The sequence below is a fragment of the Plectropomus leopardus genome, chromosome 12 (assembly GCF_026936395.1).
Source record: "Plectropomus leopardus strain MGB_pleo_1.0 chromosome 12, ASM2693639v1, whole genome shotgun sequence".
Lineage (NCBI taxonomy): Eukaryota > Metazoa > Chordata > Actinopteri > Perciformes > Serranidae > Plectropomus > Plectropomus leopardus.
The window spans coordinates 24454211-24467087 of record NC_142187.1 but is presented as its reverse complement, the minus strand read 5'-3'; the positions used below and the strand labels follow the sequence as shown (position 1 = coordinate 24467087).

The following is a 12877-nucleotide window of genomic DNA, read 5'->3' as shown; positions in this document are numbered from 1 at the left end:
TCAATGCAGGAACGGTCAAATCCAGAACAACGCCCACTATAGCCATCTCTTTTGCTCTTTATCTCCTATTTTATGTTGTCCCTGCTCTCCTGAATGTCTTCCCTCTAGTATCTCGGTCAGAGCACTGGCAGCAGGGGGACAGGGAGCGTGGACGGTCCAAGGAGCGCTGTCACCTCCTTTCTCCAGACGAGTCTCGTTGTAACTCAGAGGAAAGAAGTTTGCACCCCTCACGATCCTCAAGTGTAGAGAGAGCACACACCCAAGATAAACAGGTGTGTCAGAACAGCTCTGATTCAGAGACTTGGACAGCAACAAAGCAGGGTCAGAAAATACCAAGGGCTTTGGCCCAAAACACTTTTAAGGTCAGAAAAAAAAATAAATGAATGACCAAATTTCCCCTCCATTACTAAATTTCTCGATTGCCACTTTAAAAATTGAAGGGGACAGATAAAAAGCAAACAATTTTTTAAAATTATTTTATATTTTACTTTTTCTGTAATATAATTTTAAAAATAAAATTATTATGATTATAAATATAGTTTTCAGACATGTTCCCCTATTTTTGGATAATTCTCTACCAAGGTGGTCATTGCCTTTTTCCTCATGTTATGGACAGAAAGCAAACCAATTCAGGTTATATATATATATATATATATAGTATAGTATAATATAGTGTTGTATATTTTGAAAGACAAGCCAAGTGCTACCTGGTTTCATTATATTTGAGAGATGGCAGACATCTTTTCGGCTATTATCTCCAACACTCGGCAACTCACACTAAAACGATCTTGATTGATAAATACGACTACAGGTAGAAGGAAGACAGTTCATAAAGTCACCGTTTGTTCCTTTTTGTCTTTGTTCTTGTCTCCAGGGCAACAGCTCGGACAGCCCGGTGCCCTCCACCTCAGAGTCCAGCACCCCGAGCGGCCGACGTCCCATGTCACAGACCCCAACCCGCTCTCGCCCTCACATCTCCTACTCCCCTCTACACCCCTCCGTCGGCGAGGATGAGGATGAGCAAGGCAGCCCAGAGACCATGAGGCGGGGCAAACCCAACTGGGAGACCCAAGAGGGTGGCACAGGCGAGAGGCGGAGCGAGGCGGGCAGACACCCGTCCCCACCTCGACGCTACCCCTCCGAGCCGTTCCTGGCCTCCCAAGAGGGCGACCACAGCCCAGACCCGTCCGGCCCCATGGAGACGTTGACCTTTGAGGCGGCCGTGGCCTGCAGCCTGGGACGCTCAAACACCATCAGCACGGCCCGTCCGCGCTTGCGGACTGGCTGGCAGGTCCCCAACGGACACTTTCGGAAGCGCCTGGCACAGACGACCTCTGCTGCGGGCTGTGATCCTCTCAGCGACACAGAGGAGGACGACAGGTGCTAGGGACAGGCGGGAGGAGGGGGAATCCCAGAGAGGTGTTAGACGACTCTGTAGTGGGCAGAGCGGGGGTTAATGTGACTCTTTTTGCATCAGTGCTTCGAGGCCACGAGCCCGCTGGATGTTTGATCAAATGTGAACCCAAAACAAAAAGAACTTCCTGAAACTGTAGTTGCCAATTCACACAGAACACTGACAATAAATAAGGTCTATTTCCTGACTTGTACTTGATGACAGAAAATAATAATACATCTCAAATAGTTTCGGGATGCAGAAAATCAACAAACGGATCAAAATTACATAATTTGTATCAGTAGGTATTTTCATTTCTGAAGATGTTTCTAAATGATTCAGTGTTGCTCTTTACAGTATTTATCTGTGGGGTGTGTGAATATGTAACTACATTTTCTTATAAATTAATTGTTTTGTAAATACATTGTGATCATCACACCATCGCCATTTATTAGACCAGATCAATACAAATAAGCCATGACGAAGAGGCGATCTGATACTTTACCAGACAATGTGGATACTAATAAGTAACACTCAATAATGCTGGATTTTTTTATAGTGTGAATGAATGTGCAGGGGAAAAAAACTGCCTGAGTTCCCCCGTCATTTTACTTTTTTTGGTATTAATAAGTTGTGAGATATGAATACAGTTATAGAATAACATAGAAGAGATGCTTATTTGTTATTTCACCCTGCGTTATTGTTACATCATGCCTCCAACAAACCTTTAAAATTATCCTTCAGAGGAGTCTGTGTTACTTCTATTTTTACCAGTCTAAACCCTTTAAATGAGACTTTCCCAACAATTATGTTTAATTCATGATTTTGAGGATTGTTGGGTTGTAATTTAACCATGAACTGAACTGAAAAAGTGATCATTCATCTTTTTTCCACCTTTTTCTTCCTTGTGAATATCATATGAACCATTGCAGACGATGACTGTAGAAACACTGTAGACACCCCATGACGCATTTGCTTCACAAAGTAACATCGCTCTATTACTTACTAATAATGTACAGAGAAATTATGCTGTTTGTAACATTTAGAGAGAAAAAAATAACAGTAAACAGTATCAGCTGATGAGCTTTAAAGGTAAAGGAATCTTTGGAAATGTTCATTTTAAGGTTTGTGTTTTTGTTTTATTTGCCTGAAGAGGGCCCATTATGTGAAACTCACTTAACCAAAAACATGGAGATTTGTATCATAAGTTCCTGGAATGCAAATACTTTGTGGGTTTTTATGTGTACAATAGCTGTATATACAAATAAAGGTGTCCTCAAGTTGCCACTGTTATTGGATGTCTTTTTATTTATTTTAAATGCCTCTGTGCTGACTGCAAATTTGGTACGATTGTCAGCTCGGACTCGATTATGAACTGATTAGATTTTGGTGGTCAAAAGTCCCTGAGGACTTGCTTCCATCTAATTATGTGAAGGCAATACTAAAAGAACAGCTTGAGAGATTTTTTTTCAAATGTGGCACAGATGTTCACTTTGAGTCATAGATGAACTGATTAGAATTTGGTAGTTGGAGGTCGAAGGTCACGGGGCTGCCTTTAGCTCACCTGGTACCGTGTGCGCCCCTCATGCTGCGTTCCACTCGGAAAAACCAACCTCCGACTCAAAAAAGTGCAGTGGAACAGCCATTCAGGTCGGGATTCTGAATCGGAAACTCGGGCAAGATCCATGTAGACCGAGTCGGTTGCATTGACGCCACAGCAATATGACCGCGCACGTGGTAAATGGTACGCAGTATTGCCTATTCGTCAATTTTACATTTATGCAGTGTTTGTGTTTTGAAATGTGCTATAACAACTTCGTAGTGGCATTTCCATTCAGCTGATTTGTGTTTAACAGAAGTCTGTGAGCACATAGTCTCCTCCTGTCTGTTAGCTACCTTCAACAACAAATCGGCATGTAGCCTTTTGTAAGATCCAAAAATTACCAAAAAGTTATCCATGGGAGGTGGGGTATCCGGTCCAGTGGTAGCTCATGAAGGTCTTCAGTACATGCTGCTGTTCAGAGGTTAGCATGGCCTGGGTTATCATGAGCTTCAAGGTCGCTGTGACCTCACAAAAAATTGATTTTGAAATTTAACACAAACGGCCAATAGGATAAAATAATAAAGTTGTGACAATTTTTTTTTTCCGAGACGTCAAAGGTCAACTCCACTGCGTCTTTATGATGCTCTGCAAAAACATTTTCTGTCCATCACTCAGTGTCATATCTCAGAAATGTAAACATTTGGTTGGATACTGACTTTGTGACACTAATTCTTCTTTGCTGATTGTATAGATCTTCTGTGCTGCTGGGGGACGATGTGTGCAAAGCATCTGTTGTTTCACACACGGATGTAAACTGCAACTTGAGTGATTCTCAGAGGCATGCACCCATGAGGCGGTAATTTGAGCTGTAAATATAAATCCTTGAAAGCATCAACAACCTTGGTAAGTAAGACCTTGGAGCCTCTGGCAATAACAACTCACAAAGAAACCAGTTTATGTAGGCAAACTGGCAGTTTGTGCATTTAAAAAGTCTTTGCTTGCTTTACTTATTAGTTGCTAACCCTGACCGTACCTCTGTTATTATTGTGGCTCCTGAAACATGCTTGTTTCAAAGAGGAGTTTGTTGCAGAAATTTTCTCAATATATCTTTCTCGTTACCTGACACACATGTTTTCTGTATATATTATACACTATATAGTATGACTTCAGTGTTGCATACAAAGGGTAGTGAAGCAAGTTACTTTAGAGGTGGGGGTCGCAAAACTTAAAATCTTCATATTACATTTATCATGAAGATTTTAAGGTAAATTGAAGATGAAGGTAATTTCATAGCTCAAATAAAAAGGAAACAAGCAAGAAACAAGGATACATTTATTGTGTAAATTTTAGTTTATTTTTATTATAAAAATTTAATTCTGTAGACACATTTTTTAAAGGTCCTACACATCTCTGGTTCACCCACACAGGTGCTTCCACTTATTGCACCTGATTGGACCTCTGCATCTGAGTGGGAGAGTGCAACCTGAGCTTTTGACCTCTCACAGTAGGAAACGCACAGGTGTTACTAATAACTAACGATGGATCCACTTTTTCAAGTGATTCAGCAGGACGGTGTGAAAGTGAGGCAACATGCAACAACAACGAGACTCTGAAACAGAGACAGCTAAATTGAATTCAGCCTGATAATAATATTCTATCTATTTGTTTTGTTGAAAATTTGCATTTTTGTCATTGCGTTTATTGTTAGTGATCAGTGTAGCTCCACAAAGAGCGCTAATCAGTGAAAACACCTGTGTGGGTGAACAGGGCCTGTAATGTCATTTTCAAGACTTTAGAAAAAACTGTTAAGTCTCAGAGGGAAATAGTGGAGTAAACATTTGTGAATAAAACATTAACAGCAGTCATTCATGATGTTTACAGTAAGATCAGTCTTCAGGGACCTGTATTGAAAATACTTTAATACTTAATTTTTACTTACAAAACATTTTGCAATAATATTACAAGTAAAGAGTAAAAAGGTTTTTTGTTTTTCAAAAAGTTCAACTCATTTCAATATTAATAAGGTAAGCATTAAAAAGACTGATCAGATACATGTTATATATAATCAAATATTGTCAAGGACAACTGATTTTAAAGGGAGTGCAATTCAAATACTAGCCTACAACGACAAAAAATTAAGAATATAGAGAATTGTTTAAATGAAATAAGTATATGATATGTTATATTAATATTGCATATAATAAAATGCTATATACTGAAATGTTATATAAAATACTACTATAAATACTATAATGTGATAACTTCCAGGTGCAGTTGTATTTTAAGTGTTTATTTATTGTGCCACAGAAGACCATTAACGATGTAGTCTAGATATAAAAACAGTCGATTACACCTTCAACAGATGCAAATTTTGCTTAGAACTGTGTAAAAATGTGGAAAATCTGACCAATATTTTGCAATAAAAGTCTACCTAAAGAAAAGGAAAGTAAAAAAAATGGCCCATTTTATATAAATAGATGCTTGAAAAATAAAAATAGAAAAATAAAAAAATAGCAGGGTATATGTATGCTATGCAGGGTTTTCTTTAACTCTCCTGGATATACAGAATTTGCATGATAACCAAGTTTTATTAAAATCTATATGTTTAGTGAATATTTTTTGTAACATGTTGCACATTTTTACATTACAACAGTGTGGATCATTTTGAATGATTTTTATTACAAATATTAATTTACCAATACACTAATTATGAGATTATCGTTTTGAGCAAAATTAAAGTGCTGTTTAACTAATTTTTAATCGAAATTGAAGTGTTATTTAACTAATAGATATATAGAGATTTTTTATTATTTTGTTTTATTTATTATGTTTATCATTGAAAGGGGCGGGACTTAGGCTTTGTCGTAGTACTACGTACAGACAAGCATCCAATCAGCGCGCAGAATCACACCCGGACGTCATATCCAACGGACTGATAACATGTCGTCCGGTTGAAGAAAGAGCTAGCAAGGAAGCAAACTGTTTAATGTCACTCACGAAGTTAAAACGCGGAAATGTCGCTACAGTCCAACACTTAGGCCACTTAGCTTAACAGCCACAGCTGCTGCTGACGCAGATACTTTGTAGAAATTGTGCTTGTTAGAAAGGAATGAGCGATACTCATCAAGGAAGTCGTCCAGCTGGCTAGCGAAAAAGTAGCTAGCCAGGCTAGCTGCTAGCTGACGTTAGCACAGGAGTTCTTTGTTTTGTTTTTCTGGTGGAGGTCCGTGTAAAGATGAGGAGAGACTGATGTACTTTAACATTTAACGTTCATGTAGGAGTTTTATAAGCATATACATGGTGTCTTTAGTGGAGTGTAGTTGAGCTGTAAGTTAATGGTCTCTGGGATATTTGACAAAACTAACATTAGCCACCGAGAGCAACTTTAGCAACAAAGGTCTGATTTTCTGCGTCGGCCAGGACAGGACCGGAGACACGGAGATATGGGCAACTGTCTCAAGTCTCCGACATCAGACGACATTTCTCTGCTTCATGACTCCCAGTCAGACAGGGCGAGTTTCGGTGATGGGACAGACCCTGACCTGGAGCCTCCCCCACCGTACCAGGTGAGACACTGATAACACTCAACTTCCATGGTGTCATTCATTTTGGAAAAACAAAGTGTCTGCTACACGTAGGACAGGTGGTTATAAGAATGATCTTAATAAAAAGCCCTTAATTCATATGCACAGGGTTCCCGCAGATCCCTAAAAAAGTCTTAAAAGGCATTGAATTCATTAATCCAAAAATAAGGCCTTAATTGTTATTAAAATATCTTAAAATCAATCAGTAATCAAAGTCTTAAACATTTTTAGGACATTTCTGACGTGAAATCTCATTAAATGGTAACAAATACGTTTGGTTACATAATTTCCCAAATTCTTCCTCTTAAACTCGGCATGACAGGAATCCAGGCGGTGTGATCTCAGTGTGAAAAACACAAAACCACCAAGAAAGCCAGCCAGAAAATGCCATATATTCCCACTTCAGCTGGTAAACCAAATAGATTGTTACGTTATAATATATCCGTTATCTTCCATGTTTTCTACTCTAAATTTTATTAATTTTTTCAACACTTGGTATAGATAATCTAAGGTTTTCACAAAATGTCATGTCTTAATGTACAGTAACAAAAATTCATTATTGGAAAATTGGTCTTAATTTTCTTCCAGAGAGGCAATAAAATCTAAATCGTAAATCTAATTTACTTTAAGCTGTAGGACCCTGTATGCAGTAGGAATGTTGTAAAAACACACTTGTGTCCCGTGTTTAATGTCTGTGACCTTTTTCTAAGTCTGCCTCGAGTCAGAACACCTGAGTAAACAAACCAGGGCTTGTGCCGGCATGGAATTTGCAAATAATAATTTTCAGGCCTGGAAGATCTTTGGAAAACAACATTAAGTTACGTTTAATTATCAGTACTAATCCTGTCCTGAAGTCATTATCTTTTAAGTAACATGTATTTTTAAAAAAGATATTAAATAGTAATAAATATAACTCAATAAGAAAAGAAGTAACACTTATAGAAGTGGTCGTGAAAATTTGCATGAAAATAATGAAAAAGTCATGGAAATGTATTTAGGAAAAATGTGCATGAACCCCAACAAATGTGTTCAAGAGTCAGAATCAGACTCTGGTGTATTGCCATGTACTCTTATTTTTTTTTTTTTTTACATCAAAGACATTTGCTTTGGAGTATTGGTGCATATCATACACATATTAAGAAGCAGGGAAACAAACATTAAAATCAAGGATTGCAAATCCTTGAGTCAAAAAATCAAAGAAAATTACAAATAACATTTTTTAAAAATACTATTAAAATGTACAATATATCAAAAAAATGAAAGAGCTGTGTCATTTTTAGAAGTGGTCGTTTTATACAGAAATGTGCAAAAATATTGTCCAGTGTCCCTGTCAGTGGGGGTCCCAGGCCTTGTTGATGAGCCCAGCTGCAGATGGGAAGAAACTGTTTTTGTGGCGTGAGGTTTCGGTCCTGATGGGCCGCAGCCTCCTGCCAGAGGAGAGTGGTTTTAAGTGTTTGTGTGCAGGGTGGGAGGGGTCAACCCCAGTCTTTCCCGTCGACCTCAGAGTCCTGGAGACGTTCACTTCCTGGCTGGACGTTAAGTTGTAGCTCATCGTCTTCTCAGCAGAGCAAATTAACTGGCTTGTCAGGAATGTCCAAACCAGACAGCTGCTTTATTCACAGAGCTTCGCCATTCAGACCATGTACAGGCAAAGTCAGTTGATACAAGAGGATAAATGTTGTTGTTTCATTTCCGTTTATCTTTTGTCTGTTTCCAGGAGCAGGCTCACATGCCCATGTACCATCCCACGCCCAGTCAGGCTCGTCTGGCCACCCAGCTGACAGAGGAGGAGCAGATCCGCATAGCTCAGCGCATCGGCCTCATTCAGCACCTCCCTAAGGGTGTTTATGATGGCGGGCAAGACGGCTCCGAGAAGAAGATCCGAGAGTGAGCGCTTTGTATTTTTGTGATGTTAACACAGAGGGAGGTTCGAGGTCAATAGAGCTGAGTGATATTAACTAATTCAGACAGTTATTTTAGTTATTATCTCCTGACCTCAGTATCCACATTTCGACACTTTTAAATGTGACCAATTATTTCATCTCAAATAAAGATGCTATGATAGGGTCAATGTGAAACAAGCCATGAGTGACGGTCATATAATGCAGGTGATGCTGTTGTTGTTTTATTTTAATTGTTCTGAAAAGATCATAGAGGCAATCAAAGAGTCAAATGAAGGAAACTATAAGCAATAATGATTGTGATAATCTTTTAATTGCTAAAGTCTGAATTTAGTGAGTCATATATTATACATCTGAAGCCCTTTTAAGCAAATTTTTGATTTTGGGATACATAAATAAACTTGACTTAAATTTACAGTCACATTAGCTGGTTTTAGGTTCTTAATATTAGGATTTACTGCTTTTTTCTGTTTTGTATCATTTAAAATGAAATATCTTTTGGTTTTAGACTGTTGGTCAAACAAAACAAGTAATTTTAAGAAGTCACCTCAAGCCCTGAAAAATGTTATACTATTTAAGACATTTTACAGGTTAAACAAAAACACTGATGATCAAAAGGATTTTTTGTTGCAGTCGAAACATCGGTCTATAAAATGCCGTCGTAACAGTATGCATACAATAATTTTCACTGATATAAAATCATATAAAACAAAAAAAAAACAACTTTGTCACTTAACAAATTAAGTGACAAATTGACTATTTACAAATCATTTTTTGTGTCTAAACTGCATTAATTTATGCATTATTTTAAGTTCATATACCTGTAATGCCTCTGACCGAGGCTCAGACGTGCATGGCTGAATCTCCGATGTTTCCTTTAACAAATTCTTTTGAGTAAAACATGCCTGGAGGAGGATTTTAAGCTCTTCATTTCATCTGTTTTCAGATGCGTGATCTGTATGCTGGACTTTGTTTACGGGGACCCCATCCGGTTCCTGCCATGTATGCACATCTACCACATGGACTGTATAGACGACTGGCTGATGAGATCCTTCACCTGCCCCTCCTGCATGGAGCCAGTGGATGCTGCCCTGCTCTCCACATATGAGACCAACTGATTTTTCACCCCTCCGCCCCCAAGCTTAGCTCAAACACGGCCCCTCTAGCCCCAAACGCACACACAAACCCAACAGCTGCCCTCTCATAGACTGAGAGGAGCTTAAAAACATGTGTTGGCTGTTTTCTTGCACTTTGAAAAATTCCAAATTTACTCACCTAGTGTTGGCCTTCCATGCCCCCAGGTCTAAATAATAAGCTGGTCTTAAACATCAGTCACATAAGTCGGTAAAAAACTGTTTTCAGACGACCCTGCATGATTGTGTTTGTGTGTTTGTCATGCTGACGGTGAGCATGTATGTGTGTGTGTGTGAGCTGTTCGGGCTGTTTGATGACTGTGCATTTCCACTTGAGCCGGTCTCAGTGGTGTTTCTCCCCAACTGATCCCAGTTCACCTTCATTCCCAGTTAGTTGTCAGTAAAATGGATAATTAGGTTAACAGATTATTGACCAAAATGCTATGAGGTGTCGCTAGAAATCAGTTGGATTCAGTTTGAAGTCTCCCGTGGCAACAGGATGACTCTGCAGACTGAGCTCACGTTAAGATGGCCCTACACTTATGGGAAGTATGGGAATACACATCTGAAGTTTACACTGTTGGTGTTTGATTGTAAAGAAGAAATCACTCTCCAGTTTGTGAGGATAACAAAAACAAATATGCACATGCTTAACAAAAATCACCCAAAGTTTTTAAGTACAAAGGCTACTTGATCTTCGGCTCTCCAAATGGCCAGACTTTAAGAAAATGCTTTGAGTTGAAGGGAAAATGATGTGTACGTGAATGTTTTACTCCAGGGGTGTGTTAAAGTAGCTGGCAGCCAATGTAAAGGGCTCATATGTGCATGGGCAGGTGGATCAGTCCGACAAAAATTAGAAATGCTTGCACACACTTCTCATCTGATCCAGAGATTTGCACTTTACTTATAGGACAGTATCTAAACAATATATTAATATATGTACCTTATAACCTTGCACTATCAATACGTCATTCCTCTATTTCCTGAGATGCAAAAGTTAAATAGCTGAAAGGGTATTTTCAAAGCTGTCAGTAGTCACTTATCACGTCAAAGTAAGCCTGAAGATGTATTTCATGAAATCTGTGATTCAGTAGTGTGAGCCTCCGCTTTGTTCTGCTCGACTTTTGATTCTTGTGTGTGTTTTTTGTATAAGTGAAGGGACAGAGGCTTGCTCCGGTTTAAAGGAGAAGTTTGACATTTTGGGAAATGTGCTTGTCTCCTTATTGAGTAAGATACTAATGATTCTGTGAGGTGATGAGCTTAGCTTAGCTTAAAGACTTTTAAGTTTGGAGAAACTTGTTTTCCAGGCATGGAAATATTTTGAAATTAATGGAAAGTTTCAAATATACAGTGTTTTAGGGTGTTGTTTAAAATATGTTCATAAAAATCCCCCTGCATGGAGCTTCGGTTTTGTGTCTTTAAAAAAGGGGCAAAACATTTCCAGTACAGCTTAAACAAACTAGATATAATATGTTAATTAACCCTTCGAAACCTGGATCAACATCAGTTTTATTCTGCTCCTTTCAGGCACCTTTTTCAAACTGTTTAACTCTTTGAAACACGACAAAATTTTTTTTTGAAAACATGGGGAAAAGGCAGTCGTCAGTTTGGCGAGAAATGTCCCATAAATTACAAGAAAAGGTCCAAGGTCACAAAAATGGGATATTAAAAAAATTTAGGAAAAATATAATACTATATTCACAGTGACTCTAATTATATATTTAAAGTTGGGTTTTTTTTGTTTGTTTTTTTTAGCACTTTTCAGAGTCATTTTTTGTTTATTGTTTAGTCTTGTGCTTATTTATTTTTTTTTTTTTTTTTTTTACGAATTTCTTGCTAATTTTTGGGCCATATTATGTCAAGTTGCTTATTGGCTTCTCAAGATTTTACAGGAAATCAAATCAATTTGCTTAGGTTTCAATGGGTTAATACGCTGTTGACCTGCTTCCAGTTTTTATGCTAAGCTAAGCTAACTGTCTCTGTCATTTAGCTTCATACTTTGCGTACAGACGTGACAGAGGTTTAAATCTGCATGAAAGCAAAGAAGCACATTTCCCAAAATGTCGTACTATTCCTCTAAGAAAGAAAAGAGGCTAAATTTGAGGTGAACTTGAAACTTTTGAATCCACATTAAGTGATTTTCTTTATTTTATGTCATTTTTTGTTAAATTACACTTTAATGTTGCTTTGTATCCATTTACTATAGCAGTAGTTACAACAATTTCCTTTTATTTGTGGCATTGTTTGGCGAAAGCGTGGCTGTATTTTTTTTCTGTTACATATTTTATCTTCACGTTTCTTGTTACATTTGTGTAAAATCCACTGTGTATTTAGGACAGTATCACTTTTACACTGGTTTAAGCCTGACTGTGCAAACCTCTGTCCCAAATGAATTTCAGAGTGTGAGAGACTTCTTTTATGGTGTGATTAGTTACAACTGATATCGATTTTCCATTGAGCTTTTCCTTTGCTGTGTTTCTCCTCATAAGTTTATTCAGAAAATTAATATTTCCCGTAATCTTGTTTTATTTCTTTCTTTATGGAAGGCTGAAATGCCGTCGTGTAAAAGAAATAAAGAGGAAAAAAGATCGTATTGTTTAATTAACAACAAGAACTCCATTAAAAAAAAAAATCTGTTTGCATCACTGAGGCAGACCTGACTAAATGCACGCAACGATTACCGAAATGAGAGATTACAGAAAGCATGATTGCAAAATATTCCTTTAAGCCTTTCATTAATGCAATCCTAAAATCTGGCAGCAGAGTGTAAAACGTGACTACATAATCAGCGTTCTCCATTTGACTGATGTAGCAAGCGAGCTTGAGCCATATTAATAATGTTTGATGCTTTGTTTCCTCGGCTTGCAACAGCTGGGAGCAAACGTGAGTCAAAATGAGTGTTAAGTGTTTTATATATGACGCACAAACATCGGAGAGGAATTGTAATTAAAAAACAGAAGGTAAATTGTTTCGGAACGTGTTCACACAAGATCCATTTAAACCAAACACATGAATCATGCATCTTGCTTAAAGCACTAAAAAGGAATAATGAAAGGCAACATGTTCTTTCTTTCTTCCTTTCTTTCTGCAGATTAAGCAGTGACGTAGTTAATCAGCTTTACAGTGTTACAAGATAAGCATCAGATTGAGACACAATAAGGGAGGATATGGAAAGGTCACTTGTCTGAATGCAGCCATAATAAGATTTTTTTTTGTGGCAACATATTAAATCTCTACAAGTATCTCAAGAATTTAGGATTATTTATAACATTTTTGAACCACACTAAAAGCAGGACTTGATCTATGATATAGCAAGTAAAATG

At 37.9% G+C, this 12877-nt stretch overlaps 2 protein-coding genes across 2 annotated transcripts in view; both read left to right on the top strand.

Moving 5' to 3' along the window:
* Positions 1–2678, top strand: part of LOC121950863 (calcium voltage-gated channel subunit alpha1 Eb) — a 75263-nt gene extending 72585 nt beyond the window's left edge. The window contains exons 47-48 of the mRNA XM_088085594.1: positions 109–272; positions 875–2678. Of these exons, the coding sequence (XP_087941720.1) occupies positions 109–272; positions 875–1387 (677 nt within the window). The 3' untranslated portion in view covers positions 1388–2678. The remainder of the gene's footprint in view (positions 1–108; positions 273–874) is intronic.
* A 3172-nt stretch (positions 2679–5850) lies between these two features.
* Positions 5851–12142, top strand: LOC121951337 (RING finger protein 11-like). Its single transcript, XM_042497617.2, has 3 exons — positions 5851–6502; positions 8238–8407; positions 9368–12142. The coding sequence occupies exons 1-3, from the start codon at positions 6380–6382 to the stop codon at positions 9537–9539; spliced, it is 465 nt and encodes a 154-aa protein (XP_042353551.1). The 5' UTR covers positions 5851–6379; the 3' UTR covers positions 9540–12142.
* The last annotated feature ends 735 nt before the right edge of the window (positions 12143–12877 follow it).

Excerpts from the sequence above, each read along its gene's own strand:
- LOC121951337 (XM_042497617.2), top strand. The coding sequence starts at position 6,380 with ATGGGCAACTGTCTCAAGTCTCCGACATCAGACGACATTTCTCTGCTT. Across the intron at positions 6,503-8,237 it reads AGCCTCCCCCACCGTACCAG|GAGCAGGCTCACATGCCCAT; the intron begins GTGAGACACTGA and ends GTCTGTTTCCAG. Across the intron at positions 8,408-9,367 it reads TCCGAGAAGAAGATCCGAGA|ATGCGTGATCTGTATGCTGG; the intron begins GTGAGCGCTTTG and ends ATCTGTTTTCAG.